Raw genomic sequence first — 27877 nt, 5'->3', positions numbered from 1 at the left:
TACACTTTTGATTAAATTTTTTATTCAATCCATTTTAATATTCAGTATTATAACATATGAAATGCAAGAAGAAGAGGTACAGAGCCCTGCAGATATATTGGCAGGGAGGAAAAATCTCATTTAGAACATTGGGAAACTTACTTGATGTCAAAAAGCACTGGATCAGGCTTTTGGAAACCACACCTAAGAGCAAGGCAAAGGGAAAAAATATATTCTTTATATTTATAATGTGTCTGACACAAGTTCCTTAACTGCTGGCAGAAACTGTATAAAAAATTGACCGCTGATAGCAATGAATTTGTATCACTTCGTAACTGATGAAGACTTCGTATGCATTTCCCAATACTTATCATCAATTAAATTAGGTGTTGTAAATTGATAATTAGGTATGGTCAATTAGATTGTTTGGTAGAAAACTGCAGATATTCCTCCAAACATCAACTCAATTCATATCATACGGCAAAACTAATACTAAACATTTTTGTAAAGCAAGTAGGGCCTAATGAAAAGACACCAAAATCCTCAAGAAGCTTCCCAATGCAATGAAAAGCATTTGATTTCCTTTTTCCTTGAATATTTTCTTTTCCAGACCAGAGGTTATCGTTGCTGTACCCTCATGATGGCCTCACACTGTTCCTTTATCTCCATCAGGGCTTGCATCAGGCTGTGATCTGGCCCGTGGGTCACCTTCATGATGTTATAGGCCTTGAGGAGACAACAGAAGGGACAAGTTAGTCACTGTGCAGATCCAGCAGAGGGGCTGGGCCCTGCAGTGGGGCAGGGGTGTAGGTACGGCCCCTCGGGCGGCTGGCAGCGGGGGACTGGATTGCATGGCACAGCAGAGACAGGAGTGAAGCATCCCCAAGTGTGTAATGCTTTGTCCTTGATAAGGGAGGAGACACCAACACATTAATATTCTTAGGTGTTAAAGCCCACAAAAAGGTTGCAAAGATGGATGTTTGGAACAGTAAAGCAACTGAGGCATGAAGGCCATTTTAAGACTGGTCAACTACAGCATGCAAGGTTTTGATGCGTTATTTAAAAGATGGCTGTGATGTTTATAATGTTAGTAGCCTCAAAATCCTGTAAACAGAAATGGACGAATGCTTAACCAACAGGATAAAAAGTGCCTGAATTGTATCAGGAGAAACTATGCACAGCACCAAACAAATGAGTGAGAAACTATGCACAGCACCAAACAAATGAGTGCATCAGTAGTTTCACTCTGCAAAGGCACGCAGGGGAATGGGTCTTTGCAGCTTTTCCCAGGGATTATTTTCTCTGTGTATTTGTCACCTGCCATAGCTAGGCCAATTTACACTCGCTGATATTGCCTGTAGTGCTGCTGATTCCCTGCCACCGATACATCTGAAATGTTCTTTGCCCAGCTCATGTTATGTTTAGATCATCACTTTTCATATGACATTTCTGCTTCGTCCTTCTATTAAATTCCTCCTGCAAGGAGAGAAATACCAGATGGAAATGGATGCAGCACTTCTGAAGAAAGAACAAGGAAGCTAGAAGTGTACTGGCAAGAGAAAAAGACATCAGAAATTTTTCCTCATCCCAAACTGAGGAATTGCTAAAAACTAAATGCAGCCTGTGTTTCAATGGGTTCCTGGTCCAGTCAACTGACAAAATTCAGCTAAATCAGCTTTGGACTGCAGAAAAAGGTTCTTTTCGGAATCAAATGTTGAGGTAGGGGCCTCATTTAAATTGGAAAGGTAAAGACGAAAACAAATGTATCCTTTAGTGGAATGAATGAAAGCCTACTTCCAAATTCTAGAGACTGGAAAGCATATGGAAATTCTAGCACAGTTTATTTTTGCTTCGAGTTAGTTGATCCTTAAAAGAAGAGGGAGGCAGCAACAGATTGAAAGAACAAGTTGAAACAGCAGTCAAAACAAATCAGAGTGTGCAAGGAGCTCTAAAGAGAGTCAAGCATGTTCTGAGTTACCACAATGCCTTACCAGTGAATGATAAAACACTCAGTTAAACAGAACAATGGAAATGCTTTCATCACCCTTAGAAATGCCTCAGAAACGTGAAATAAAATCAGAAATCCTTAATCTTTTCATATTTCTAGTTTAGCAGAAATACAAAGCTGCTCATGCTTTTCTATAATGTCTGCAAGTAAGTCATAATTACACTCACTGAAAAGACTACCTGAGTTGTTCTTAGTGTTCTGCTTTTCCTAATTTAACATGCTGGGGAAATGTTGTAAAGAATAGATCAATGAAGTATTTCAACATAGTGGAGTGTGAGATATTAAGCTGTACAGGAGCTTTCCCTCCCCCCCCCCCAATAAAAAATTGAAAAGTATTGCAAAAAAGCAAGAATAAAAGCCAGTCCTTCCCTGGAAGAAACAGTGGGATGGAGAAAGATGAAAGCTTGCGTGGTATACAAATCCTTGGCTGGAGCAGAACAGGATAGCTGCAGGTGGGATGCCATGTGTGCTGCAGTGTAGCTGCACCCAGGCTAACTGGGAAGGGGCAGGACCACCCCAGGGCAAAGTGGCCAGGTGAACTGGCCGTGGATCCAGCCACACGTGGTGCACAGTGCTTGCATGCCCTGGTCAAGAAAGCTGATGGCTTTATTGTCAATGATGGATGCTAAGGGCTGTGCACCTGGATACATCTCAGTCACAGCACCGGGGCACCTGACCCTGCTCTTCAGCCCACATACAGGACAGAGGTCAGTGACAGACCCTGATGCACAGCTAGAGGTGCCCATATGGATATGCCTCTGTCAAAAGGCAAAAATCCCTTCTATCAAACCTAATCTTGAAATAATGCTAGCACTGCTGACGTCTCTTTTGCCTCCAACATTTCCTTTCTATTTCCTTTCTTTCTTCAGTCTGGCAGATAAATGCACCCAGGCTTCATCTTTTTGTTTCCTCAGGGAGAAAATCATTCTCATGCAATGTACTGTCTCTACACTGCAGTGCCAGTCAGAACCAGCTGCATCAAAGTTAGAATAGCAATGACTTCTGTAATCCCCACATTAAACCGGCATTAAGTTATGTAGCTGTTTTTGCAAAGGTCAAAGCAAAACTGGGGATAATTCCACCTCCAAAGCAAGGAATCGTTTTAGTGGGCAGAAGCAGGAACATGTAGGCTCCCCGAGCACTCCCCTGCCCTCCTAAATCACACAGCTAACCAGCGCAGTCGAGGCAGAGCAGAGTCTTGTGGTCTGTGCGGCCTTCCTCTCAGCTAAAAAGAACAAATCTAATTACAAAAAACTACAGTAATCGCAAGACAGCAGCACAGGCCACAGTGTCATCAACCACATACCGTCTCCCTGAAGAATATCAGACCCATTAGATTAGCGGGACGGCTGTTGCTCCACGAATGCAAACGAAACGCTGCGCAGCCGTTTGTACCTGATTTGCATGGGGATGGGGCAGGATGCCTGTCACCACAGCTGCGGGAACCGCCAGCAGATGCAGGACAGCACCGCTCCATCACCGGGAAAGCAGAGAAGGCTAGCGCGTGGGGGGGAGTACCCGGGGGTCTCCATCCCTCTTGATCGAGGGGGATTCCTATGCCTTACTAAAGCAGGCATAGGAAAAGCCAAAAGCATCACAGTTACTATCAAGCACGGCCGGTCAACAATTCAGCGTTTGAAGAAAATAAAAAGAGAAAGGGGATTTCTTTTCAGTGTTGCTGTGAAACCTAGGAGGCATTTAAACCCAATTCCCGTGCTTTTTGCCCCCACACCAGGGATTACAGTAAGAAGGGGAATTATATGGTAGCTATTGCAGGACTTCATGAGACAAGATGGCTATGCCCATAAGCTCATGGGAGGACAAAGGTGCTTCTGTGACCGAGCCAGCCGAGTGCAGGGCCCGCGGGGGGCCTGGCCGGTCCGTGCTGCACACGTGTGCACCCTCCTGCCTGCCCCATCCCCACCAGCCACCGCTCAGTGGCTGGGCACCCTGCCCGCAGTGCATGGGTACAGGCAGCCACCGCCACCCAGGGGATGGAGCAGCAGCCCTGACACCACGTCGTGGCACTCGTCGGCGTGCTTCCAGGGCATGGCACGGCACGGCACGGCACCGCACGGCACAGCACGGCACTCATCAGCGTTCTTCCAGGGCACAGCACGTCACGGCACTTGTCGGCATGCTTCCAGGGCACGGCGCTCAGAATGAAGTCGTCTCCTTGAATCCAAGCCTTCCCCACTGCACCCTGCCTGCCTTCCCAAACCGACTCCGGCTCTACTCAGGGGGTGGGCAACCAAGCGGGTGACCTTATGGTGCGGTGAAGGTAGCAAACGACGCCTAACAAATATCTGTGCTAAGGAGCACAGCTCAGGACTGATCCGGACACTTGCTAGGGGCTCCCCAGAGCCCCAGAGATGCAGCCCCATCCTGGCTCCTGCAGAAGTGCCGCCTCCCGGCAGAGAAGCTTCTCCCTTCACAAGACAGCTTGTTGCAACTTTTGTTATTGCCGCTTTTTACAGTCATTCCAGGCTCTTTAAATTAGGTTTGCCAGACTGGGCTGCAGCTCTGGCCTTTTGCTGACAAAGGTTTTCCTGATCTATAATTCCATTTGTCCTCCCACCATTACATCTTTCATATATATATGTCTATAAATTTAAAGATAATACATTGGTTGTACAATAAACCAAGGGCTACCTTCAGGTTTTATTCCAGAAGCGGAGTATTGCCTCTCTGTAACATTTCTCTTTCCAAAACCTGGCAAATTAGATTCTGCCGGGTCTAATATACTTTTGGGGGGTGATTTCTTTTTAATAGGTAACACAAAGCACTCCACATTATTTAAGCCTTCCTTGGGGGTGCAGGGAAGAGAGCTAAACCCAAAGGGCACTAAGAGTAAGGGGGTTCGTTTTTGGGTGGTACAGAGGGCGGCAGTAGGGGCTGGGCTGCAGAGCTGGGTATGAATTGCTGCTGGGCTGACCGGACCGTGCATCTGATGCGGAAGCTGTCGGTCCCCAGCACTCCGAGGCTGTGCCTGATTAAACAGGATTTATATGTGAGGTGAATTTCACTCAGAGCTCAATTCCTCTGCACCTTCCACATCCTTCTCCTTAATGCCACACTGAAATTAGCCTGACGAGGATTCCAATGGGGTGCTGCTATTCAGTGTCAGAGTGCATTAAGAAGAGTAATGAAGCGGAGAAGGTAATCGAGTTTCTGCTCTGAGCATGTGGCATGCTCTGTTGACACATCTAATCACAAAGGGCCAGGCTGGGTTCTCAGATAACTCTAGGGTATTAGCTGAGCTAAGAAGGACACAGACCTGTTGGAGCAAGTCTGGAGGAGGGCCACGAAGATGATCAAGGGGCTGGAGCAGCTCCACTGTGAAGACAGGCTGGGAGAGCTGGGGTTAATTCAGCCTGGAGAAGAGAAGGCTCCGGGGGCACCTTATAACAGCCACCCCGGTACCTAACAGGGGATGACAAGAAAGCTGGAGAGGGAATTTTTACAAGGGTATGTAGTGACAGGGCAAGGGAGAGTGGCTTTAAACTGAAAGTGGGTAGATTTAGATTAGATACTCGGAAGAAATTCTTCACTGTGGGGGTGGTGATGCACTGGCACAGGCTGCCCAGAGCAGCTGTGGGTGCCCCATCCCTGGCAGTGTCCAAGGCCAGGCTGGACGGGGCTGGGAGCAACCTGGGCTGGTGGCAGGTGTCCCTGCCCATGGCGGGGGGTTGGAGCTAGATGGTCTTTAAGGTCCCTTCCAACCCAAACCATTCTATGATTCTACACTAGGAATCACATCCTTTATTTCCAACAAACTGGGAATTATATCTTGCTCTGATTTGTTGTAGTGTAGACAGCAATGAAGAGAATCAGTTTCCTATCTCATCCTACGCTTACAAATTGCATCGAGATATAGGATGACAAGAAGCTTTTCTCAGCTGTGCTCCCAGAGAGTGGGAGTTCGGTCTCCCAGTCTCACACATGTGGGTGGAAACGGGGAGAGGCTCTGCAGGGAACAGGCAAAACCACAACAGGATGAGTTTGTACATGGTTCTGCGTCTCAGCTGTAAAGCACTTACTGCATCCTTGCGGACCAGTAATGGCTTGGGGACCACAGCCAGAGGTGCACTGAGGTATGGCATAGAATGGTAAGCAGCATCTTATTCTCCCTTTTCAGGGAAAAAGGAGATCACAGCTTGAAAAAGGGGTTTTCATTAGGCATTGCTTAGTATTTGAAGAATAATACAGTAGCAATCTGGCTTGCAATGAGCAACTCCTTCACTACAAACATCCGAAACCCCATCACAACCTCCACCTTCACTGACAAGCAGCATTCAGATCTCTCTAGAGGATTCACTCCAGTTTAATTTAGTCAGTATCACATTAGAAATGCAATTAGAAGAATGCCTGTTGATATATTGTGGCAGCAGCAATGCAAATAGAAGCTTCTCTGACTGGGGTCTCGCTCTACCTCCTGAAAAGGAAAGTCTGAATGTTTGGAAATTATAAATATTACGGGGGAAATAGCAGAGCAGATTACCTGGCATATGACAGATATATGACTTACTTCTGAATAATGCATGGAAAATAGAATTGATTACTCTTCCATCTGCTCTTTAATGATCAGAATTGGCCATAATTTAAGTTAAATATATCAAGTGAAGATTTAAGTTACCAAGACTTAGTAAGACTGGCATCGTATTAAATACTAGTTTATTATTTCAACATGTGGAAAGTATCAGTTCTTCAGCTTGCATAATTAATCGGGTGTTGCAAACAAATAGATATGGGGGTTGAAAAAAGTAAGTACAAAATACTAAGTTATCTAGAGAAGCATGACAGATGTTAACTTCATAGGGGATCCAGGCAGGAGTGAAACTCACTTCTCCCCCACAGCCCCAGTGCAGACACCCATTCCCTTCCATCCCCAGCAGCTGCCCTACCTCTTTGCCACAAGACTAGCTGTCCATGCAAGCGTGCACCTTAACCATCGGGGGGACACAGCCAGCTTCTGCACTTCTTTCCAAAACTGGGGCCAGCGCTGGGGCCTCCTCCTGCCCAGCAGCAGTGGGCCAGTAGCTGGGCCAGGTGGCTTTCTGCAGCACCAGCCAAGGTGACGAGGAGCCACTGCCAGGCACTGGAGGTGGGCTGAGAGACGAGAGGTGGAACCGCCTGGAGCATGTACTGTCCTCAGGCCAAGCTGACCACAAGACAATCAATAATACAAGGGAATAAAAGCCTAAGATATCTCTGAGGGGAACTGGGGGCAGCACATCTTCCAAGGGGAGAAAAACACCCTAGCAGTGATTGAGGGCTTGAGATGGGAAGCAAGTGAGAGCCTGCATCCTGAGAACATGTTACACATGGAAGGGGATTCTTCAACGTATTTAAAGATGATACCAACAGCAATATAACAGCAGGATAAATGAAAGCCTGAGGTAGGAGGAAATTAATATAAAAGTCAGCTCAGGTACAAGAGGGATGGCTTAAAGCTGAAATGTAACTAGCAAAGCACCAGCTGCAAAAAGAGATCAAAGAAGGGAAAGATGATGATATAGAAATAGGAGGGATCAGGAAGCCTGCCTGTTGATTTGAGTGTGGCTCACAATAAAATACAAGCATTAAAGGTAAAGTTCTCCAATCTGAAATCACAGATCCCTGATAGGGAATGAGGAGGGTAAGAAACTGCAGCTCTGCTCCTGTTCTTGCACTGTCAGTACTCCCAGACTCACTTTGCTATGGCAAGGAGGACAGTGTGAGGCACTGAGATATTTTTATCTCTTCGGATCTAATAGTAATTTTTCATCCAGGCACCTCTGAGCTATCAAACTGTAATTAGCAGTGACTGATGCTGGAAGAAGTCGGTGCCTGAAACACTGAGCAACAGTGACCCGTCACCGCACTCAGCTGCAGCCTGTGGAGACACCGCTGATGGAAAAAGCAGTGAGGAGTATGCAAAGGCACAAGGGACAGTCAGAGCAGAAGTGGGGGACACAGACAGCAGGTTCAGGGGAAGGAGGGAGGGGGACAGAAGAAAGCTGACAATACTGACCTGTTTCAAAGTCTCCAGTGCCTGAGGAAACATGTCCTGACTGTACTGCAGTTTGCCCACTCGCATCAGCTGGACAGCCCTCAGCGGATGGAAACCAGGATAATACAAGCTGCAGAGAAAAAGGAGGAAAAAGTCCGTGTCAGCTCTCACCTTCACAGTCACTGCCTCTGCTGAGAGCTATTAGGGTGGGACTGCAAAGTCATTGTGAATGTTAATAAGGTACTCAGAGAAAATTAGCTGCACTACTGAGAAGCATGAAATACTGACGGGAATTAGCAAATTATTACTCTCCATCTCAGAGGAATGCCTTTAACATTATCCTGTTAGAAAGTGACGGGAGTGGGATTATTTAATTCGCTACTGTTGGAGAATACAATAGCATTTACTGTACTTAGTGTTGCAAACAGAGGTCGTTCACAATCTCAGGTCTCTGGAGAGGTATAATTTTAAGAGGAAGCTTCAGCAAGGAACCCAGTTCTGGATCCTCCAAGATGAAGGAGAGGGACTGCAGGGAATGCAGGTACCTAACACCAAGGCCACTGTTTCTGAGGGTTTGCTTGCTGCTCCTCATTGTGGAAAGAACTGGTGCTGCGTGCCCAAGGGTACATCTCAGCCTTGGCTCGTGCATCTAGACAAGGCATCTGCTAGTGTGAGGACACGCTCCCATTCTTAATTAATTTCGCAGAGGCAGAGGTTTTCCATCAATCTCGCTGGAGTTAATAAAGACAGAACTATGCTCTCCTTCTTTCTAGGAAGTAGATTGAGAGCAATGTCATTATTCATTCCTCTGCAGATGCTCTTGAAATGTCCATGCTTTCATGGTGACCACTCTGCATTTCCAAATCCTGCTGGCCTTTGGCTCACAACACCTGGACCTCAGCCCAGCCCTGTGCCCGAGCTGTGGCGGGCATGGCATCTCAGAAGAGCAACCTGGGGGCTACAGAAAGCTGTGGATGTGACTTGCCTGGAACTGGTCAGCAGGAAATACGAGGTGAAGGGACACACCTGGATGTTACATCACTTGAAAAAGATCTTATATTTCTTTTGCCTAACTACACAAATCAAAGAATAAAAGTCTTAAGCACACTTACTGAAGACAAACACCCTATCCGATCAAACAGCATTTCACTTCCTCAAGTACACCGGTGTGCTTGAGGACTGTCTAAAAAAATACAGAATTTGTCACGACTGCAGGAAGAAGAGCCAATAAGCTTCCTAAAATCTGCTCTTTGAAGAATTTGGTTTTGTGTTTACCCCAAACCTACCATCATCGGACTTCAGGGGAATTGCTAATGAATGAAACCACTGCAGTCTGAAGGACACTTAAACCTGCATGAGTATGATTAAATGCATGCTGGGACATTAAACGATGTAAATTTGTACAGTGCAGAGGAATCTTCTGATAAATCTGTGTGGCAATGAATGAGTTATCTTTCTCCATTACTTTTCAGTAATGAAAATGCAAACACGATTAAACACAAGTAATTGTTTAAATGGCTATGTATCTGGCTGTCCTTCCAAATCTCAAATGAAGATGTGTAAACATCATGGAAAATGTTTTCACACCCAAAAATCCCTTTTCTGCTGATCCGACGCAGTTTCAGTGAAGACAAACAGAAACACATGGGAAGCATGCCTGGCAGGATCTCAGAAGCAACAGCTCCTGGTCTGCCAAAGTCTCTCATGAAGCAACAGAAACCAACTCCTCAATGAGAATAATCCATCCTGCATTGCCACCAGCATCACCCACTCAGCCCCCCTGTGGGATGCAGTTCAAGAAGGCTGGAGGGCCAGCGGGCCAGAGAGCAGAAAAATGGTAGCGCTTATCTCGGTCCAACCCGACCACTCAGGAGCTTCAAGGATCTGGTTAAACAAACACCAGAAAATTATCAGTAGGTTTAGTTTTAGATTTTGTTTCTGGTTATTGTACCAGTTAACATGGTGCTATCTGCTACTAGTTGAATAGGGAAAAAATGCAACTAAGTGACAGGTTTTGGTGTGAATTAGCAAAGAGCAACAGAAATTGCAGCGCTAACACAGCACAAATGGGAGCAGTGAGCACGTGCACAACTTAGTAAAAATTGCAAAAAAGTGATGCCTATACGATTGTGTACTTCTGCCCTCACCTGTGGCTGCTGAAAAGGAAGGAGTTAAATGGTCGTTCCCTCTCCTCTGGGCCACAGAAATGCCAGGATGCCAGGGGCAAGGATCACAGTCACAAGAGGAGCCAGGAAGGCAAAGACTTTTGCAGGAGATAACTCATCTTTGCAGTCCCCACTAGACTGTCTCTGCTGTACCCTGACAGGTCTGGTTCTTTTCCCACTGCTCCTTCACAGCCTCTTCACATCTCCTTCATTTCACACCTTTCATCCTTTCAACCACCTTTTTCATGTCTCTCATGTTCCTCTCCCTCCTGAATAACCAGCTCCATCCAAAATGCCAACAGGAACAGGGAACCTGGGCTGTGCCTTGCCTGCAGCCACCTCAGGGATGGCAGCTCACACAGACAAATCTAGGCTATATTTTCGTTCAGCAACGTGGCACCTGCTAAACATCACCTGGGCCCATCAGAATTCAGAACCTGCCCCTCCATGCAAACAGGTTTCTTTCCATACATTCACCTGCAGTCAGTAAAGATTTAGCATTGTGGTATATGCAATATTGGAGAAAACAGGCAGCAATTCAGCAATGTCAGGCCCTCAGCCCGGACTACCGGCCATAAACTAAAGCACGTGAAAATTTAAGATGAAGACACAGAAGGAGTAAGTGTGAAATGAAGAACCCTGTGTTCATAAATATTTACAAAGCTGTTTTACTGAGCTGATTTATACTCTGATCTTATGCATGTACATAGTTATATTTGGCAAGCCTTACAACTGACATTTGAAACAACTGTTTGTTATCATATTCTAGAATAAATCTATTAAACTTTGGAACACCTTTTGTGGAAGCACATCCATTGAGTGAGTTTACTAGAGAAATGCAGACAGCTTGCGGCTCTTCTGGGAGACGTGTAAGTGAGAAAAATGCTGCTGGCTTCTCCCAGGCATTCCTAGGATTCAGTATTATGAAAAACTGGCATGGCAGAAAGGACTAAAAAGCAGTGTCAGGTACTTGTGAGCCAATTTATTATCCCCACACATTGCTCTGAACAAAGCCAAGTGGATAAATTTAAGAATAAGGGAGACATTTACCAGCCAAGGAACTGGTACCTAAAGACTGTCAGCAAGAGACTAAGACAGCTATAGAGAAATACATGCTGTGAAACACGTTACAGCGTGGGTAGAGTAGGAATTCAATCTGAAAAGGATTTTATGAGATTTACCAGGACCTGAGGGACAGGAAGGGGAACAGTAACATATTGAAAGCTGAAATAAAGATAGTTCCGTGGAGTGATGTTTCCTGGCCCTTGGCACTGGTCAATGCTCAGTAGCTCGCTTGCAAAGAGAGATTAAACAGAATACAACAGTTAACAAGTAAAGCTGCGCTGTAAACAAGAGAATTGGAGGAGGCTGAGAAAGAGCTGTACATTTTGTGTCACATTTTCTGCTTATATAAGGCAGCACAGCTTTGTTCCCATCTATGACCAACAACATCCATGCTGGCTTGTGCCTCCAGCCTGTCCTCCTGCCTATCGATGGGTCCCCCCACTTCAGTGTCATCTGCAAACCACACAGAAGTGCCTTCTGTCACCTCCTCCAGGTCATCGATAAAGATGTTAAACAGGACGAGTCCCAGGACAGACCCCCATGGTACCTCACTGCTATTGGCACCCAGACAGGTATGACCCAACAGCCAGACCCTCTCGCGCTCACCACCCAACCAATTCTCCACCTGTCATCTAGCGCTCTACTCACCTGGACTGTAACACCCTAACTTGGGTGTTACCTCCCTGATCTTCTCGACTTTGCAAAGATAATGGTGAGCAAAGCTGGCCAGCTCTCCCAACACCTTTGCTGGAGGTAGCCATCAGGTCTGATGTGTTTGTAGGGGTCACACGCTCCCAGGTAATCCCTGGCTCAACCTTTCTTCTGGGATGTGCCTGGGAGACGTCATAGGTGAGCAGTGGAGCAAAGGCGGCACCGTCTAGCTTACTGTACAAAACCTCAAAAGGAAGCTATTTCCTAGTCACCGGGTAGCTTGCACCAGTGCTTCACTGTTCCAGGCACCAGCAGTTCCTGCATTTCAGTCACAAAATACAAGGATTCCAATTTTCACTAGGCAAAGACACGGCCCAGACTTTGTAAAGCAATATCTGCTTCTAACACACCATGAAATCAATAGCTCCTCTTTGTAATTCATCTACAAGGTTTGCCTTGATTAACCCCCAGAGCAGTTGCTGATCACATATTTTATAAAGAAAAAAATATTTTTATTCAGTCTATATATTAGCTCTGAATCTCTCCAAGCAATCCCTTGAGTTCTCATGTAAAGGAAAATGTAAAGAAGACAAGCCTTGACAAATTTTAGCCAGTTCCTCCTATTTCTTAGTACTGTAGTTCCATTAATTCCACTCAACTTATCTCCCATTACAGGGTAAATAATGAGAGCTTTTTTGTTCTCTTGTGAATTAAAGCCTAGTATTAAAAAAAAAAAAAGACTATGCCAAATCACTTCCTTTTCTGATGCCTCATATTTTAAAATAAATAGACGCCTACCATTCCTTGTAAATCAGTCTGTGGGGTTAACATTTACACTGTTGTCTTCAGCCTGACATAATTAGAAGCAGGCAGGATTTATAAAACCTGAAATAAGAGTTTGAAATGGAAATGTTACAAGGCTTTCTAATATGGTGACATGTATAAAGTGATGCTACACCTAACTGTAAATTGCTTCGCAGTACCTTTTAGTGCAAGTAAATATGACAGCATAAAACACATAAAGGGGTTTCAGGAGCCTCAGCAACAGAGAAGGAATTAAGAAGAGGCTCTCGGGCTTCAGCAAAGGTGGTGAGCAGAAAGCAGAGAGGGTGGTGTAAGCCTCACAACAGAAACATACTTGCTACAGCTGGTGGAAATGTCCACCACCAATACAGCACCCACTAAGTTCAACCTTCTCTTCTTTCTCTGACTGCTCAGTATTTGAACACATTAATTAAAGCTGTTCATTGAACTGCAGCCTAGGAATTATTTTTATGTTGTCCAGTTATTTGTTTTTTCGTTATTCAGTGATGTGAGACCGGCCATCTAATTCACATGATATTATTTCTGCTCCTTGGCTGGGATGGTCAATGGGTTCTAAATACGGCAATTATGAGAAACATATTTAGGACAAATTTAAGGACAAATTACGATTTGTGCTAAAAAGTATAAAACATTTGGTATCTATCATCATTTCCAGGCAGGAACTAGTTATTTAATGAAACTCGAAGAAATCATGTGCTGTGGGAACATAAGACAGGTGTTCTAAACCGTGCTCAATTAGGAGCTTACAGATCTTAATGGCAATGGTGCTGCTGCTGTTCAGTCTGATCTACACGGAATTTCACCTAGCAATTCCTGCCCCAAAATCAGTAATTTGGGGCTTAAATAGTGCTTAACAAGCAATGTTGTGTTTATGGAAAATGATCTTGAGCAGCTTTATACATAATATCCTCAATATTAGTATTTTTTAATAAGCACGAGACTTGTGCAAGAGTTTTGCCTGGAACAGCACAAGGTTACAGGGTTATTTTTGGAGGGAGTGGGAATGTGTTATCAGTACTGGACTAAGTGGCTCTGTTTTGCATGTTAAGTATTAGAAGCCTAGTTGGAATTGTAAAATTTCTAAGGGCAATAGATCTATACTAACCTGTGTATAATCTTTAGGGCTCCCTGTGAAAGCCTTCTGAAAGAATACTGGCCTGGCTTCCATGATAATATTGCTTGGAATAATAATGGTGTCAACTTGTTACACTTTCTGGTTTCTCTTCCTCTCTCTTTCTCCCTCTCTTTCTTTTCTTCTCTCAACAATGTTATAATCTCAAAATAAATTCCTATTTATCATGGATAACCAGACAAGCGTGAACCAGTTCAGTACCTTCCCATTCCCCTTACACCTTCTGCAGCATCCGTGCCATTTTGGGAGCAGCAGGCTAAATGCTTTACCTGTGGCAGACCTGATAGACTCCAGCTTCCCTGAAAGGTTTATTGTCCATTTTATCTCCCCATCACTGTGTCTCATGGAGATGATCAAAACATCAGTGAACAGTTTAGTGCTGGCATCGCTCTTTTCTATTTTTTCCCAGATTTGACCTCTCTCACTTGGATTTTGGGATCAGCTCCTCAGCACTAGCTGGGAGGTTTTCCTGGAGGTAACTGCTAGTGCACATCCCTAAAGCATTACAAAAAAGCTTTGCCAGTGATAAGAAGACATTACTATTGTTATTATTATTAGAAAATTTATGCTGGGAAATCTCTAGCAAGCTAAAGCAGGAAAAGTTACTTTCTGGTATTCTTGCATAAAACTATTAATTACCACTAAGAGAATTACTATTCTGGTTTAACCAAATAACAGCAAAAAGTCGGCAACACTTTCTGAGCCAGCTGTGGCCTGATACCACTAGAGATGTGTAGACCTAATGCCACTACTCCAAGTTCACTTGGAAGTCTCCATACTCTTATAATATATCCTGGCTGCACATTTTTGCAGCCTAATTTAAACATGCTCTCTATCTGTGTTATTGCTGTACTGGCAAAACTCTCAGTAACCCCAATATCAAAATTTTTACCAACAACCCCAACTCGGGCACGAGCCTCATGCCACAGAGCACTGAAGAGCACAGCATGGTGGCCCTCGTTCCACGCAGATCAGCCACAAGGCCCAGGCAAATGCAGCAAGAGAAATGTTGCAAAAAAAAATCTCCGGGAAAGCTAGGAGTTGAACCTAGATCTCATTGTAACTTCAGGATGACTTTTGGTTCATGCAGAGCCCGGTTCTTGTGTCTGTGCTGTCTCCTCTATCTGTCTAGCTCTGCCAATCCAAATGAAAACAAATGTAGTTTTACAGGTTTAACAGGCTTGCTGTATTTTGTAAATGAAATGCAGAGGCAGTAACCTTAGTTTAGAAATTTTTGTACCAGACTGCCAACTTATTATTCTGGTTTTTTTATTTATTCTGTCCTCACTCAAGAAATGTCCTGATATTTCAGTGAAACAACTGCCTCTGGAAACAGTGTAGGATTTACATCTGTGAAATTATGGCTCAAAGTATTTCTCATCACATCTGCATCTCATACTGTTCCATTACTATTTGTTTCAGTAATTTAACTGATGTGATCAAATAAGCAATCACACTTCTTAATCGACTGAATTCTCCAGAAATGTTAGCTATCCATCTCAGAAATCATTCCTTTCTGGATGCTGATCATTCTGCCATATTCCTTATGCTGATAATTTACGTCACATTAAAATGGATATTGTTCCAGATGTTGGCTCTGCCAGATTTGAATGATAACTTCAATAAAATGAAGAAGTGGTATAAAATGCAATTTTCATTTTGGCTCTCAATCTGTCTAACAACTCACCCACTTTAAATGCTAACACTGTCTGTTGGAAATGTCCACTTCAAATGTTCTGTCTTCTGGTGTTAAGAGTTGTTAAGGAAAGAAAGTGTGCTCCATCTGGAATGGAAACAGGAAAAGATTTTATATAGATCTTCCCTGTGTCCTGATCTTCAAAACATCTTGTAGCTCTTTGTTTTTTTGTCACAGGTTCACCATCCTTACAGCTGAAGATGGTAGGTAGGATGGGCTGTCGCTGCAGATAGGAACGTACTGTCTCAGCCCTTGCATAACCATAAGAGTAGGAGATTAAAGTCAACAGTTTAGTTCAAAGGATTTATAAAATTATTTTTAAAGCCATACAGAGTATGTTGGAAGAATGCCAGAAAACACAAGAAGTGTAGGGAAGACGGCAGAGGAAGCACGGGAAAGCTAGTTAAAGGGAGCACACATGGGAAGAGAAGCAAAAAACAGAAGGAAAATGTACACCAGAGACACTGTAATTTGTGACAGAGTCCTTGGGGTCACCTTCTCCTCCAGCAGTGAACCTATGACTAGCTGTTGATGTTCAGGAAAACGGCCCACCTTCCACATCCCGTACAGCTGAGAACACAGGCCTGGCCGCAGGTACCAGCGATGCAAGTTCAGACTCCAGTTCTCTTAGAGCAGATCATGGATCTAGAGGTTTGCATGGCCTCTCCAGCCACAGAACCAGAGTGACAGGGGAATGAAAAGCACTGCTGCATCCCTTATGCAAGCTGCATATGACTCTCCTCTGCTTCCCTCTGCTCTGCTGAGTCCCCCCAGCATCAGAGCCACACACATCCAACTGCTACTGGTGTCGGCAAACTGCAGAGAGGTCGTGTGAGTGCAAACTGCACAAGGGTGGGCGCCGCTGGTGGTATTGATATCTGCAGTGCTGAGCGTCTTCTCTCCACTCACCAGGATCTCAGATGGAAGACCGTTGTGATGCAAAAGACTGATAACGTGAGTTAGATCACTGCTTTAAGCAATAGTATCAAACTTCCTTGTTTCCTTTTCTATTGCGTCTCCAGACAATTCTCCAGAGAAACTGTCTGGTGCAGTGCAATGACTCTCTCTTTAGAGAGATGATGACAAATACCAGTTTCAGACAGGATGGCTGAAATATGGAGACACACAGTCATTTTTCTTATGGTAGCTGTGGGTCAGGAAAGAGTCAAAGCAGCCTGTTGTTCGGCTGGATTTCTGTCACTTTCCACTTCAGGAGACTAGAATTATTGCTATTTTTATTAAAACTTTTTTGTACATACCGATCAGTGTTTTAGTAGGCATTTATACAGACAGTGATGGGTTCTGAAGTAACCTGTATAATTTGGGAAATAGATCTTGGAGTTATACTGGATATTTCTGTGAAAATACCAGCTCTGTGGACATTATAGTCAAAAAAGCAAAACAAATATAAGGATATTTTTTAGGAAAAGAAAACAGAGAAGTGCTGTAAAAATACATCATCCCCTATATCTTGAGTACGGTATGCAATTCTGATCCTGTCTTTCCAAAAGACTTCAGTAGAAAGGTGATGAGGCCAGTTAGAGGCAGTGCAATGAAGGAGTAAACAAACAGACCAGGAGAAGCCTGCAAAAGAAATGAATGTGGAAGGACTTGTTGATGGCTCTACAAAATCACAGGTAGCGTGGAAAAGGCAAATGAGGAATCGCCGCTGTCTTCCAGAATACCCAGAAGGTATCAGCTGAAACCAACTGGCACGTTCAGAACAAATGCAAAGGTGTTCTGTCTCAGACACTAGTTGAGCCATCAGCCTCCTACCTCTAGGCGCAGTGGATTTTTGATCAAAAAGTAAATGGATAACCACATTCAGGTTCTTATTTTCTTCTCCCAATATCTACATTATTTGGCAGGTTACAGTCACACTGTGATCACCAAATCTTCTTCCCTGTCTGCTATTTCCAGATGTTAAGCTTCCAGTTTAAAATGGATGGAAAAGTGAGAAAGGACTCATAGGAAACTCCCTCTTTTTTTTTTTTTTGATGTCTCACAAAACCTGCCTCTTTCTTACCCAGTTTCTTACCCACCTTATCATTTTTCTGCAAATGACCAACCAGAATGACAGTAACTCTGTAATACTTCATGACATTCCTCACTGAAGCTTAGTATTTTCCTTCCCTTAGATTATATCATCTTATCAAAAATACAGTCTTCCATGATCCATTTTCAACACAGCTAGAAATTTATAGCATTTTCTATTCCTTTTACTTTCTTCTGTCTTCACAATTTGCCCAAAATCTTTGAGGTGATGGCCCTCTAGTTCCCCCTTCCACAAGTACCATGGGCCTTACTCTTCAGTTGTTCAGTGTCACCTTTGACGTGAGGATGGTCTTTGAGCACCACAGGTACTTTGGAAGCGCAGCGTACCACATCCATAGCCAACAGTGATGCTGAGTGAATACAGAAAGGAATTTGCTCTGCATCCAATTAGCAAGATGGTCTGTTCTGCTTTGTGCTGTCTCCTGCCATCGCTGTTCGCTGAGTAAAGACCTTCTTGTTTGCACTGACACCACAGTGGCATTGAGTTTACCAACAGAATTTCATGTTATGGGAAAAAGTGAGACCAGGGATCTCTACTTTGCCCAACAATCTTCACACCAGCAAGATGCTGGTTCACTGTCACGCCAACAGCAGACATCTGATGCAGTTGGTTGGGTAGCTGTTGAACCTAGTCTCAGCTTTTCCACCTTTAACATGTGAATCCTGATCTGCTCAGTGGAGCTGATATGAGGGCTAAATTCACTTGTGCTTGTGAAGAGTTCTGAGAGTTTAACTATAAGATTCTGAAGAAGTTCAAAATATTAGCACTAGTTCCGAGGAGAACTACAAATACTTGGTAAACTACACAGTTAAAATGTGACAGCTAAATAAGACCATCTGTCTGAACTGGAGAACACTTCCATCCAGTCTCTCAGCTGGCTAGAAAATTTCTTGCATGACCCAAAAGGCATGTAAATTGCACCAGAGTTTCCTAGGAAATAAAACAAGCTGGAAGGAAGGGGAGGGGGAAAATAGCATTCTTTAGTGAGAAAAGGAGACCTGCTATGAACTTTATGAACAGCAATCACGAGCAATAATCACTCCCAGGCTCTACAGTGCTGCCTGAAATGCTGGCTGAATATAAAGGAGAGATTTTTTTTCAGGTAACACCACTATGCCTCTTCATGGCTTGGAAACCGGCATGCAATACTTCAAAAGACCAAGGCATGCTTGAACTCTCTGTTTGTAATTGAAAGTAGCTTGTTCACTGAGCAAGCATTTTTCAAGCAAACCCAGGTTTGCTGTACCCCTTGATTAATGAGTGCATTTGTACCTTGGCAGAATAGGCAGGGGGTAAAAAATTCTTAAGAAAAGATTGCTCGAGGAGGAAATAGATCCGTGAAATGAATATTTCAGTTCACACAAAGTAAAGCAGTTCTCAAGATTTCATGCTTTACATGATAACTCCTATCAGTAGCCAGTTTAGTTTGTGAGCTACTGTCTCCAATGGTGAAATGCAACATGTATGTTACAGATAGCAGAACACCTTATGGCACTTTCCATCGATGTAAACCAGTTTCCAGATGTAAACAATGCCACTGATTCTCATGCTAGATGCACAGACTGCCACGGTTACATCACCTTTTGCTAGTGCATGGAACACTATGCTTCTACAGTCTATAAAACAATTTAATGTCAGAATCACAGAATCAAAACTGAGTTTCCAGCGCATTGCTCAGAATGCATAGTACTATGGATTAAAAGATTTTTGTCTCACTTTTTATTCAAACGTTGCTTCCTTCCTATAGTGCTCTGGGACACGGAGTAAAGTTTTATGCTCAGATTTTGGCTCCAAATTATTTGCAATCTCAATCCACCATTTTGTGATCATTTGTTGCCCTTAAAGACTCTGGGATTTTGCAAAATTATACCTAGGCATAGTTACGTGGCCCAGCCACTCGGAGCTTGTTTAGAGCCGTGTGAGACAGGAGGATGACAGGTACTCTCCAACTGCCATTTTGCACTGAATTTCCTCAGTACGAGGTTTTGGTTTGTGTTTCTAGATTAGGTCATTGGAGGTTCATGTCCTGACAAGACAAGGATATATTTCTATAGGCAAGATAAGGGATGCACAATTCATTTAAGCTAAAATGCAATGCACTCAGGGACCTACTGACTAAATCTCCAGTGAAAACAGAAATAAAGAGTCCCCAGACTGAAAATACAGGGATACGATACACAGGAACCCAGTTCCCAAAGAATTAGCTAGTTTTCTTCCCACTCAGTGGCTACTGCAGAAAAATACATGATGGGTCTGTTGGAAGGTTAACATTTTCTCCAACCATGGGAGTCCCAGCCCTTGTGAGAAGAGCCATGGAAGGGTGTCTGCCTCTCTGGGCCAGACCACAAGTGCAGTGGCTGAACACGACGCTGAAGAATATGGCCATGATATCACCAGAAAAAAAAATAAACCAAAACCAACCAATAAAAACCCCCAACCCAAACAAAATCCAATTCTGGAAGCTGCACAGGAACCCTGTGGAGTTACTTGCCAGGGACCTGACCAGTCCAGCCCTTCACAATGGTACTTGCTCAGGCACCGGGGGTGGATCAGACATTTCATGTCCAGCTTCCTCTCCCTGGAGGGTGTGGGTAGACACCCATCGGCACCACATCGGACAGGAATTCTCTGAAACAATTGGATGAATGTTTACCTTGCACCCTCTTCACTAGGGGCGGCAGGCACGAAGGGAGAGCTACAACTGCACTATCATGCCTAAAGCACATGACTACATGGCTTGTAGCAGTCTAAAATTACGAAACAGTGAGCAACCGCACTTCCTTCTCAACCAAGTGTGTGGAGGCAATTAGCACAGTGATTTATGGTTGAGTGGAGGAGGGGAAATAAGCAAAAGAAACACATGTGGACTCTATCAAGTACTCTTTTTTTCCTGTCAAATGTTAGTAGTGTCCCACTGAGCTAAAGAGAGACTGTAATGCTTGGCCCACGGTTCCCAGTAGACTATTTCTGTGAAGTGAGACTCACAGGTCTAGCTCAGAAATCAGAGCGAGCATGTTGGGAAGGGCTTCAGCAAGCTCTTGTGCAAGTGCAGCAGAGCTGCCAGCATAGCTTACGTATGGGTCCTCGACTGCTCTCCTCCCGTGTCCCAGGTCATGCCCCTTTGTTGGCTAAACCACTTTGGCATAGTATTTACTATCAGTTTACCATTACACGTATCAGCTGTGTCTGAGGCAGAACCTCCAGTCTATCTCCCAAGTCATTATTTTGAGCAGTAGGAAATGCCCTTTTCTCCCTCTTTGCAGATACTTGTCTGTTTTCTTCCCTGCTTTCCCCTTCTATTTTTTGTACCTTTCTTTCCTGGTTTCTCTATCCTTACCCTTGCATGTTCTTTCACTGTTCTCTATCCTACCAAGTCAGCTTTTTCCCCTCTAACCTCCTAATGCCATCTTTTTGCTCATAATTTTATATTTCTCCACTGCTGGGTCCTGTCTACCTACATATAACCGAAGTGGTACGTCCTATGGAGGCTAATAGCTCATTTGGGTGGGCTTCATGCAAGAGACACATCTTTAAAGCAACAGTGAGACCACTAACAGCTGTTTCAGAGTGACTCCCTAAACACACTGAAAATTACATGTTAAGACACACAGTGGTGTACTGTGCATAAAGCCTCAGGAAAGCACCCATTGATCTATGATGTGTCCATTAATCTCTGCAGCCTTAAGGGCATATTTCTAAATTGGTACAGGAGGCAGCCATGAAAAGAAATCTGTCAATACTCCTTTGTGAGGCAAAGGAAAACCACATACTGAGTCTTTGCTATCAAATATGAATCCATGGCATGAGGCAGGCATCACAATCTAAAATGGCATTTACTTGCCTCGAGCAAAAACAAAATGTCATTGCTCCATCTGATTTTGCAAAGTAGCACAATGGGACCTCATCATTTGATTGTCAATTTGTGAATTCTCTGAAATATGGCTTAGATATCTCTTGGCTTTCACGGCATCCATTCTGAGGATTTTTATATCACTTCCAGTTTGTATTTCATGCTGGGCCAGATGCATCTCAACCGAGTGCAGAAACAGGCCTCTGCTAGGGGACAGCTTCTCTCCCAGAAGAAAGGAGATCTCTTCTGGAGTCACCTTGCAGATGCACACCACGGCACTGCAAACTCTGGTAATAAAAGGACTTCACGCTCTTCCGTGGAGCTATACCTTCTTTCTTCACTCATGGCGGTACATCAAGTAATGTTCTTGGTTCACATCCTCCTCTTTTTCATAAGGCTCTGTCAAAGGACCAGCAACATTGCTTCACATGAAAGACCAGCTCTTAGAAGGAGCTCTGCTAATTGTTTACTGGCTTTCTGCCAACTTTTTTTGGCAAAAACTATGACATACCTTACCATAGTCCCTGATATTTAGGGCAGTTTTTTACATCATCCCTCATCAAATGAACAGCTGATGAGAATCGCACCTTTCAATAATAAGGTATATGGCTCAGTTCTAGCCCTTACTTGGTTGGTGCTACCATCAACGGCCATCCTTAGTCTGGAATCATCAGATCTGCTCTCATCCAGGTCTGCTACGGATAGGTTAGGGCAGACACACCGATGGCTGAGCTCCTGCTTTGACTTTTCTGAGCAGCTTTGCCCTGCGTGCATTTTACCTCTCCCAGGCATGTTCTAGATCCCATCCTAAAGCAGAATGACCCCTGCTTTGGTGTTTAGGCCACGGTTTTGAGATCTAACATCCCATCACCCTGCTTAGAAAGCAGCTGGATTATGTTGCAATTTTTTGGTATAATTTCTATTTTACATTAAAAGATAATTATAAGAAAAGGAAACCCAAAGTTACGCATTTCGAAATGCTATCATAGTTTTGAACAGTGCACTTCCAGAACAGAAGTAAGAATGAAGCCCACTTCCAGACACAGTGTTATTTAGCTACAACACAGCAGAAGGCCTGGATAGTTGATCCATGTAAAGCTGCTATAAAGTACAGCTAATGCTAACCATGCAAGTAGGTTTTGCAAAATACCTATCTTTTTTTTTGTTGCTGGTTTGAGGCATGATACAGTAGATTTTTTAAAAAAACTGCAGAGTAGTTACTTATCCATGCCATTTGTTTATGAATAGAGATGAGCCAAGAAGGAAATTTGCTGTGTACAGAAGTACAGACAGCATGAACACTACTGTATAGTACAAGTATTTCCACCATGACATAAGTAGATTTAAAATGAATGTGTACAGATATGCAGATTGCCTCAGCATTTAAAAATATGAGCCCAGACAGATTAAATATAACCATACCACTATTTTTTTTTGACTCCTACATGATAGAATATAGATCAAGTCATTTCATATTGTATGTCCTACAATATTATACCACACACAAGAGACAACATTTTAAGCCAGTTTCATGTGGTGAAATACCAAAATATGAAATTAAACAGAAAACAACGACTGAAGAAGGCAGCTATCTACCCCTCAACACAAAAGCAATAAATGGAGAGATTACTGGGCTACAGAGTACAGGAATGCCTTGTTCAGTCTCCACACCAGAGCACATACGCTCATTTCTTTTTCTGTCTTCCTTTGGCAGCCTTGGCTTCTTGTTTCGGGAACAGCCAAGCCTTTTCTGAACCCTCCACCACCAAGAATCTTTAAGCTTCTAACACGGCTTGCCCATGCCCAAGGCTCCTTCACTACGTATCTTTCCTGTGGCTTTGCCTGCAAAGGGCTCCCGACAAGACCGCTGTTCTCCACAGCCATCACATTTGCTAACTGCATCGTAAGTCTCATGTACAGAGTAGGGTAGCGAACCTGAGAGATAAGCTTGGTACGGTGTACTGAGCTACTCCAGCACATGCTCTCATTGCCAATGGTTTTGTAGCATGGCTCTACAAGCAAAATATTTTTAAAAGCAGTGTATGACCATTTACATGAAGAACAGATTCCATAAATCAGAGTAGTGAATAAAATTAATGCCAATCTGGGCATTTAATACCTGTAAAGCTGCTTACCCAGTGTGTCTTTGTCACCCAGTAACCACAACGCTGCTATTCAATACTTCACTACACGTGTATTACTGCATCACATTTAATTTGAACAATTTAATACTCTGTGAATTACAACAAATCTCTCTACTTTACAGATAAGGTCAGCAACTGAAAATAGATAGATTAAGGACAATATACACATACTTTAAAGAAAGGGTGTTTGCTCAGACCTCAGCTCTGTACTTGGCAGTGTACATGGGGCTATCCCAATGAGCCCTGAGTTGAGTTGATTAGAAATTATGGCTACATTATGAAACACTTTTTGGATTACGATTTCAAATTTTCAGCTTTTATAATACATGGGCAAGCACATTGATTTTCAGCACCAGTTTGGAAATAACTGCAGTTCTTGGGTAGACATAATTATTCTGCACAATACCAGAGTTAGACAGATTGTCTACCTATAGACTTTCAAGGTTAATTTGACTTAATTAATGGTGTGAATTTACAGTAATCACTTCAGCCATGTTGTAGATGCTGTCATTGAAAACTAACAGAGGTATTTCAGATCTGGTTTGATTCATTTCCGAAGTAAATTAGGCCATACTGCATTAAACTGAGAAAAACACAGGTATTTGAAAAGATTAATTAAAACACTTTAAAATCTGTTTGGGTTACTTACCCTTGAGGTAGAAGCATTGCTCAAACAAAACTCAAAAGCCTATGTTTCTTCAGAAAATTGGTCCAAAACGTATGTAAAGATAAAATCCTATGATGAAGATTGTGTAAGTACCTTCTCCTCAGGGTAAAATTTGATGTTTTCTACATTACTTGCTCTAAGTGGACAGGAGGTGGCCAGAAAACTGGTTAACATGGAGAAAAAAAGATTTGTCCTTTCAGATACTAGACAAAATTGGGCAAGGTGCAAACTGGATACAAAAATATATCTTGCCTTATTAGCTTAATAAACTGGTTGTGCTACATTTTGATCCAAAATAGATGGTACAAGAAATACAAATTATGAAGTATTAATCAGAAATGGCATATTGCCCTTAATGTACTAGCAAATACTAAACTACCAACGAACACATAATCAGTTGCTATAGTAATTCTAGTCGCCACCTATGTCTTGAGAATTGTTAAGGGATATGATGAATTCTGTCCTTTACACAACATGCGCTTTCTCATAATCATGTTTAGTGGATTTTCTGCACAATCCCCATGTGCATACTGCATAGATCACACAGTGGCTAATCAGATCCAAATATCTGATTTGAATTTTTATTGAATGCTGACCTTTCCAATATACATTTCATTTGCGTTTGTATCTAATATATGCATCACGATCTCAGATACTCCACTCTGCTTGTCTTTAACCAGAAGGCAGCACGAAAGCAGTTTACTAGGAAAAAATGGAAGCAGATCAGAAAGAATAAAAGATTTTTAATGCCAAGTACAACAGCTAATTATTGCAAGCCTAAAAACTGGGAGCAATTCTCCCATGTGTATAAGGGCCAGTATAGGTCCTGTACATCAATTAGGCCCACTTAAAGCACATTTTAAAGGCTTAGACAGGATTTATGTGGTGCATAAGCCTGGGGCTGGCTGGCTGCATGCGAGTTTCATCCTCTATGAATATACCTGTCAAGATAGCTGGAATCTGAACATTAAGGAGGTTGTTAGCAAATCGGAATCGGAATTCTCACCTCAATTGTATTTGTCGCTCTTCCCTTTCTCCCAGCAAAACAAAGTAGTTTCACGCACAAAGCAACTGCAAGCAACTGCGGCCCATATACGACATTTTATCATTTAACCTGCCCTGAAGAGGAAGACGGATGGTTCACTCTGAAGAAAAAGATTGTTTCTCTGTCTTTCTCTCTTTAAAGGAAGGGGTTTTAGTGGTACTCAATAAAATTCATTTCTATGTCAGGAAACGTAGGGCAGGACAAATACTGTACTAAGCTCCCAAGATATACAAGCTTTCAATTACCTGTTTTGTTCACGTAAATATATGATTTTAAAATGCATGATTAAATTGTATTCTATAAGGAGTTGGATTTTAATCCCTGATGAGCAATTTTTTAGGATTCATGGATTCTTAGTAATTACAGGTTTCTCTATTCCTTTACATTTCTGCATTAGTCACCATTTCTAAGGAAGGTAGCATCCTGAAATCTGGAAACTCTATTTATCCCCACAATTCAACATAAACCAATTCTTTTTGAGACATTAAACATTTTGACAAGTATTCAGTTACTTGGATCCATGCTAAATTGTGAAATAAAGGAAAACCTAATGGAATAATTCCTCATAATACTGGAATTATTCCTCAATATACTGGAATAGTTTCCTCATAATTCCTGGAGAAAAGCCACAGATACTTCAAGTGGTAAATTTGCACTGAAAGCACTACAGAATTCATGCTTTGAGTGCTACTGGACTTTCTCCTATCAGATCCTATCTGATCTATTAATGACAACATATTTGAGAAAACTTCTTTTGGTTTCAGCTTCATTTCTGGACATCTTTCTCTATATATCCTTATGTTTCTTCTCATGCCAAATCACCAAAATATTACATTGCCTCACTGAAATCCCTCTTAGAAAATTCTTTAGGCACTGCGGAATATGCAAAGCAGAACGTGAACCTCTTCCCTCCTGAGGAATCCTCTAGTAACCCCTGCCACCAGGTTTCTGGGGGCAACACTATATTCCGCCCATCTATCTCCCAGTCTGTGCTCTGAGGTCAGTTGACGTCTTCGCATGGCACAGCACGGCACTTACCTTAAGGAAGTGCTTAAGCACCTGCTTAATTGACTTCTGCGGGCCTTATGCACATGTCTAAGTCCTTTCCAGAGCTACCTGCACCTGCGTCTAAATAGTTAAGAGATAATCAGCTCTGCTACTATAATTGAACACAACTTTAGAAAACTCTGACATGACAGTAAAAGCGGGATTTATCCCAACGGTATATTCACGCTGTCAACTTTAGATGCCTGGACGGGGAGTTTCCCAGGTTCCCAGTATAGGCAGTGCAGAGTCCAGGGCTCCTTGAGAAGGAAATTCAGAATACCTAGCTCACCCTGCTGAGTATTCCCCAGCACTAATAATTCAGGATCATCTCATGAGCTCAGTTTTCTGTCATGTGGACCCAGACTCCTAACTGTGGGGCCATTTGTGCCACACTTTGATTCTCCAAATTGAAATGAGGATACAGAATGACCGATTTTGCTTGTAATTTACTAATCTTTGAAATATATGGGAGGCTTCAGAACAGTGCATTTCTATAGGAACAACGTGCTTCCAAAAAGAGAAGTGACCTAACTGCAAACCTCCTCCTATAAGTATGTTATACATATATACATATATATATATATATATATATACAAACTTCATCAACGATCGCATTTAAGAAATGCCGTAACAGGAAATGTCTAGAGACTAAAAGCACAATTCTCAAAGGGCCACGATTTCTAATTTCTTTGGAAAACAGACACAATCCACACCATGAAAAATTTAATCGTGCTTTAATTACCAGTCAGCTGAATAGCATGAGATATGTATGCCTTCATTTTTTAATAACTTCTGCCACTTCCAGCAGATTGTGGAAAGAAATAATGGATGCCTTGAGTATTCCTTCTGTCTGCTTCTACCAAAATAAAAAGTAAAAAATTCAAAATGAAGATTCAAATTCTTCTGGATTAGTCATAATCCAGGAGGAGCACTAGCAATAATGAATATGGATATACAAACGCAGCTGCAGCGTTCGCATCAGTGGCAAGGTAATGCAAAAAATTTGCCCCTTTGGTCGAGTTCTGCTACATTAAACTGATAAAAAGCTCTTGGCTGGCTGACTCAAGGTTGCTTCTTTGTTTTATAAGGTCAGAGCTTTAGCATTTGAAAAACAGTTCGTATATTGCAATATTTACCTCATTTCCTTCTACAGAGATGTTATAATCATTCAGGAATAGCACAGAATATTGCATATAAAGAGAAATGCTTATGAATAAAAACATACTAGCGTTTTGAAGGATTTTATTAAATGGGTGTATAGCCAAGGACAAATGTTAGGCTGGATGCAGTACAGTCTAGCCAGGCTTTTATACCACACCCCACATGCAGTGGCATCTGAACAGCATACAAATAGGCAATACGTTGACACAGTCTTTCTAGTGCTTAAATCTTCTCATACCTGAAAACCAACTTATGTTTGAAAAGGGTTCATGTTCAGAGTACAGGGAAAGAGGCAAACTGCTGTGTCCTCATTTTGGCCTCAGCGTCTTTTGTTCCTGCTGACTTCAAGCACAGGAGAGCTTCCTAAGTATAAAAGTCTGGCTGAATTATTTAA

General features: G+C 42.8%; 1 protein-coding gene and 1 long non-coding RNA gene across 3 annotated transcripts in view; one reads left to right on the top strand and one right to left on the bottom strand.

Moving 5' to 3' along the window:
* The window catches only part of SMYD3 (SET and MYND domain containing 3), a 419807-nt gene continuing 391930 nt past the window's right edge, over nt 1–27877 (bottom strand). For both annotated transcript variants that reach the window (XM_037392671.1, XM_037392672.1), the window contains 2 exons: nt 8001–8109; nt 1–705 (listed from right to left, as the gene is read on the bottom strand). In XM_037392671.1, coding sequence (XP_037248568.1) covers nt 598–705; nt 8001–8109 — 217 coding nt within the window. In that variant the 3' untranslated portion in view covers nt 1–597. The remainder of the gene's footprint in view (nt 706–8000; nt 8110–27877) is intronic.
* On the top strand, nt 162–27863 carry LOC119150270. The gene is made up of 3 exons (XR_005104988.1): nt 162–231; nt 9068–9074; nt 27852–27863. It is a non-coding gene; the product is annotated as an uncharacterized LOC119150270 (long non-coding RNA).

The sequence above is a fragment of the Falco rusticolus genome, chromosome 6 (genome assembly GCF_015220075.1).
Source record: "Falco rusticolus isolate bFalRus1 chromosome 6, bFalRus1.pri, whole genome shotgun sequence".
Lineage (NCBI taxonomy): Eukaryota > Metazoa > Chordata > Aves > Falconiformes > Falconidae > Falco > Falco rusticolus.
This window is presented reverse-complemented; position numbering and strand designations above follow the sequence as displayed.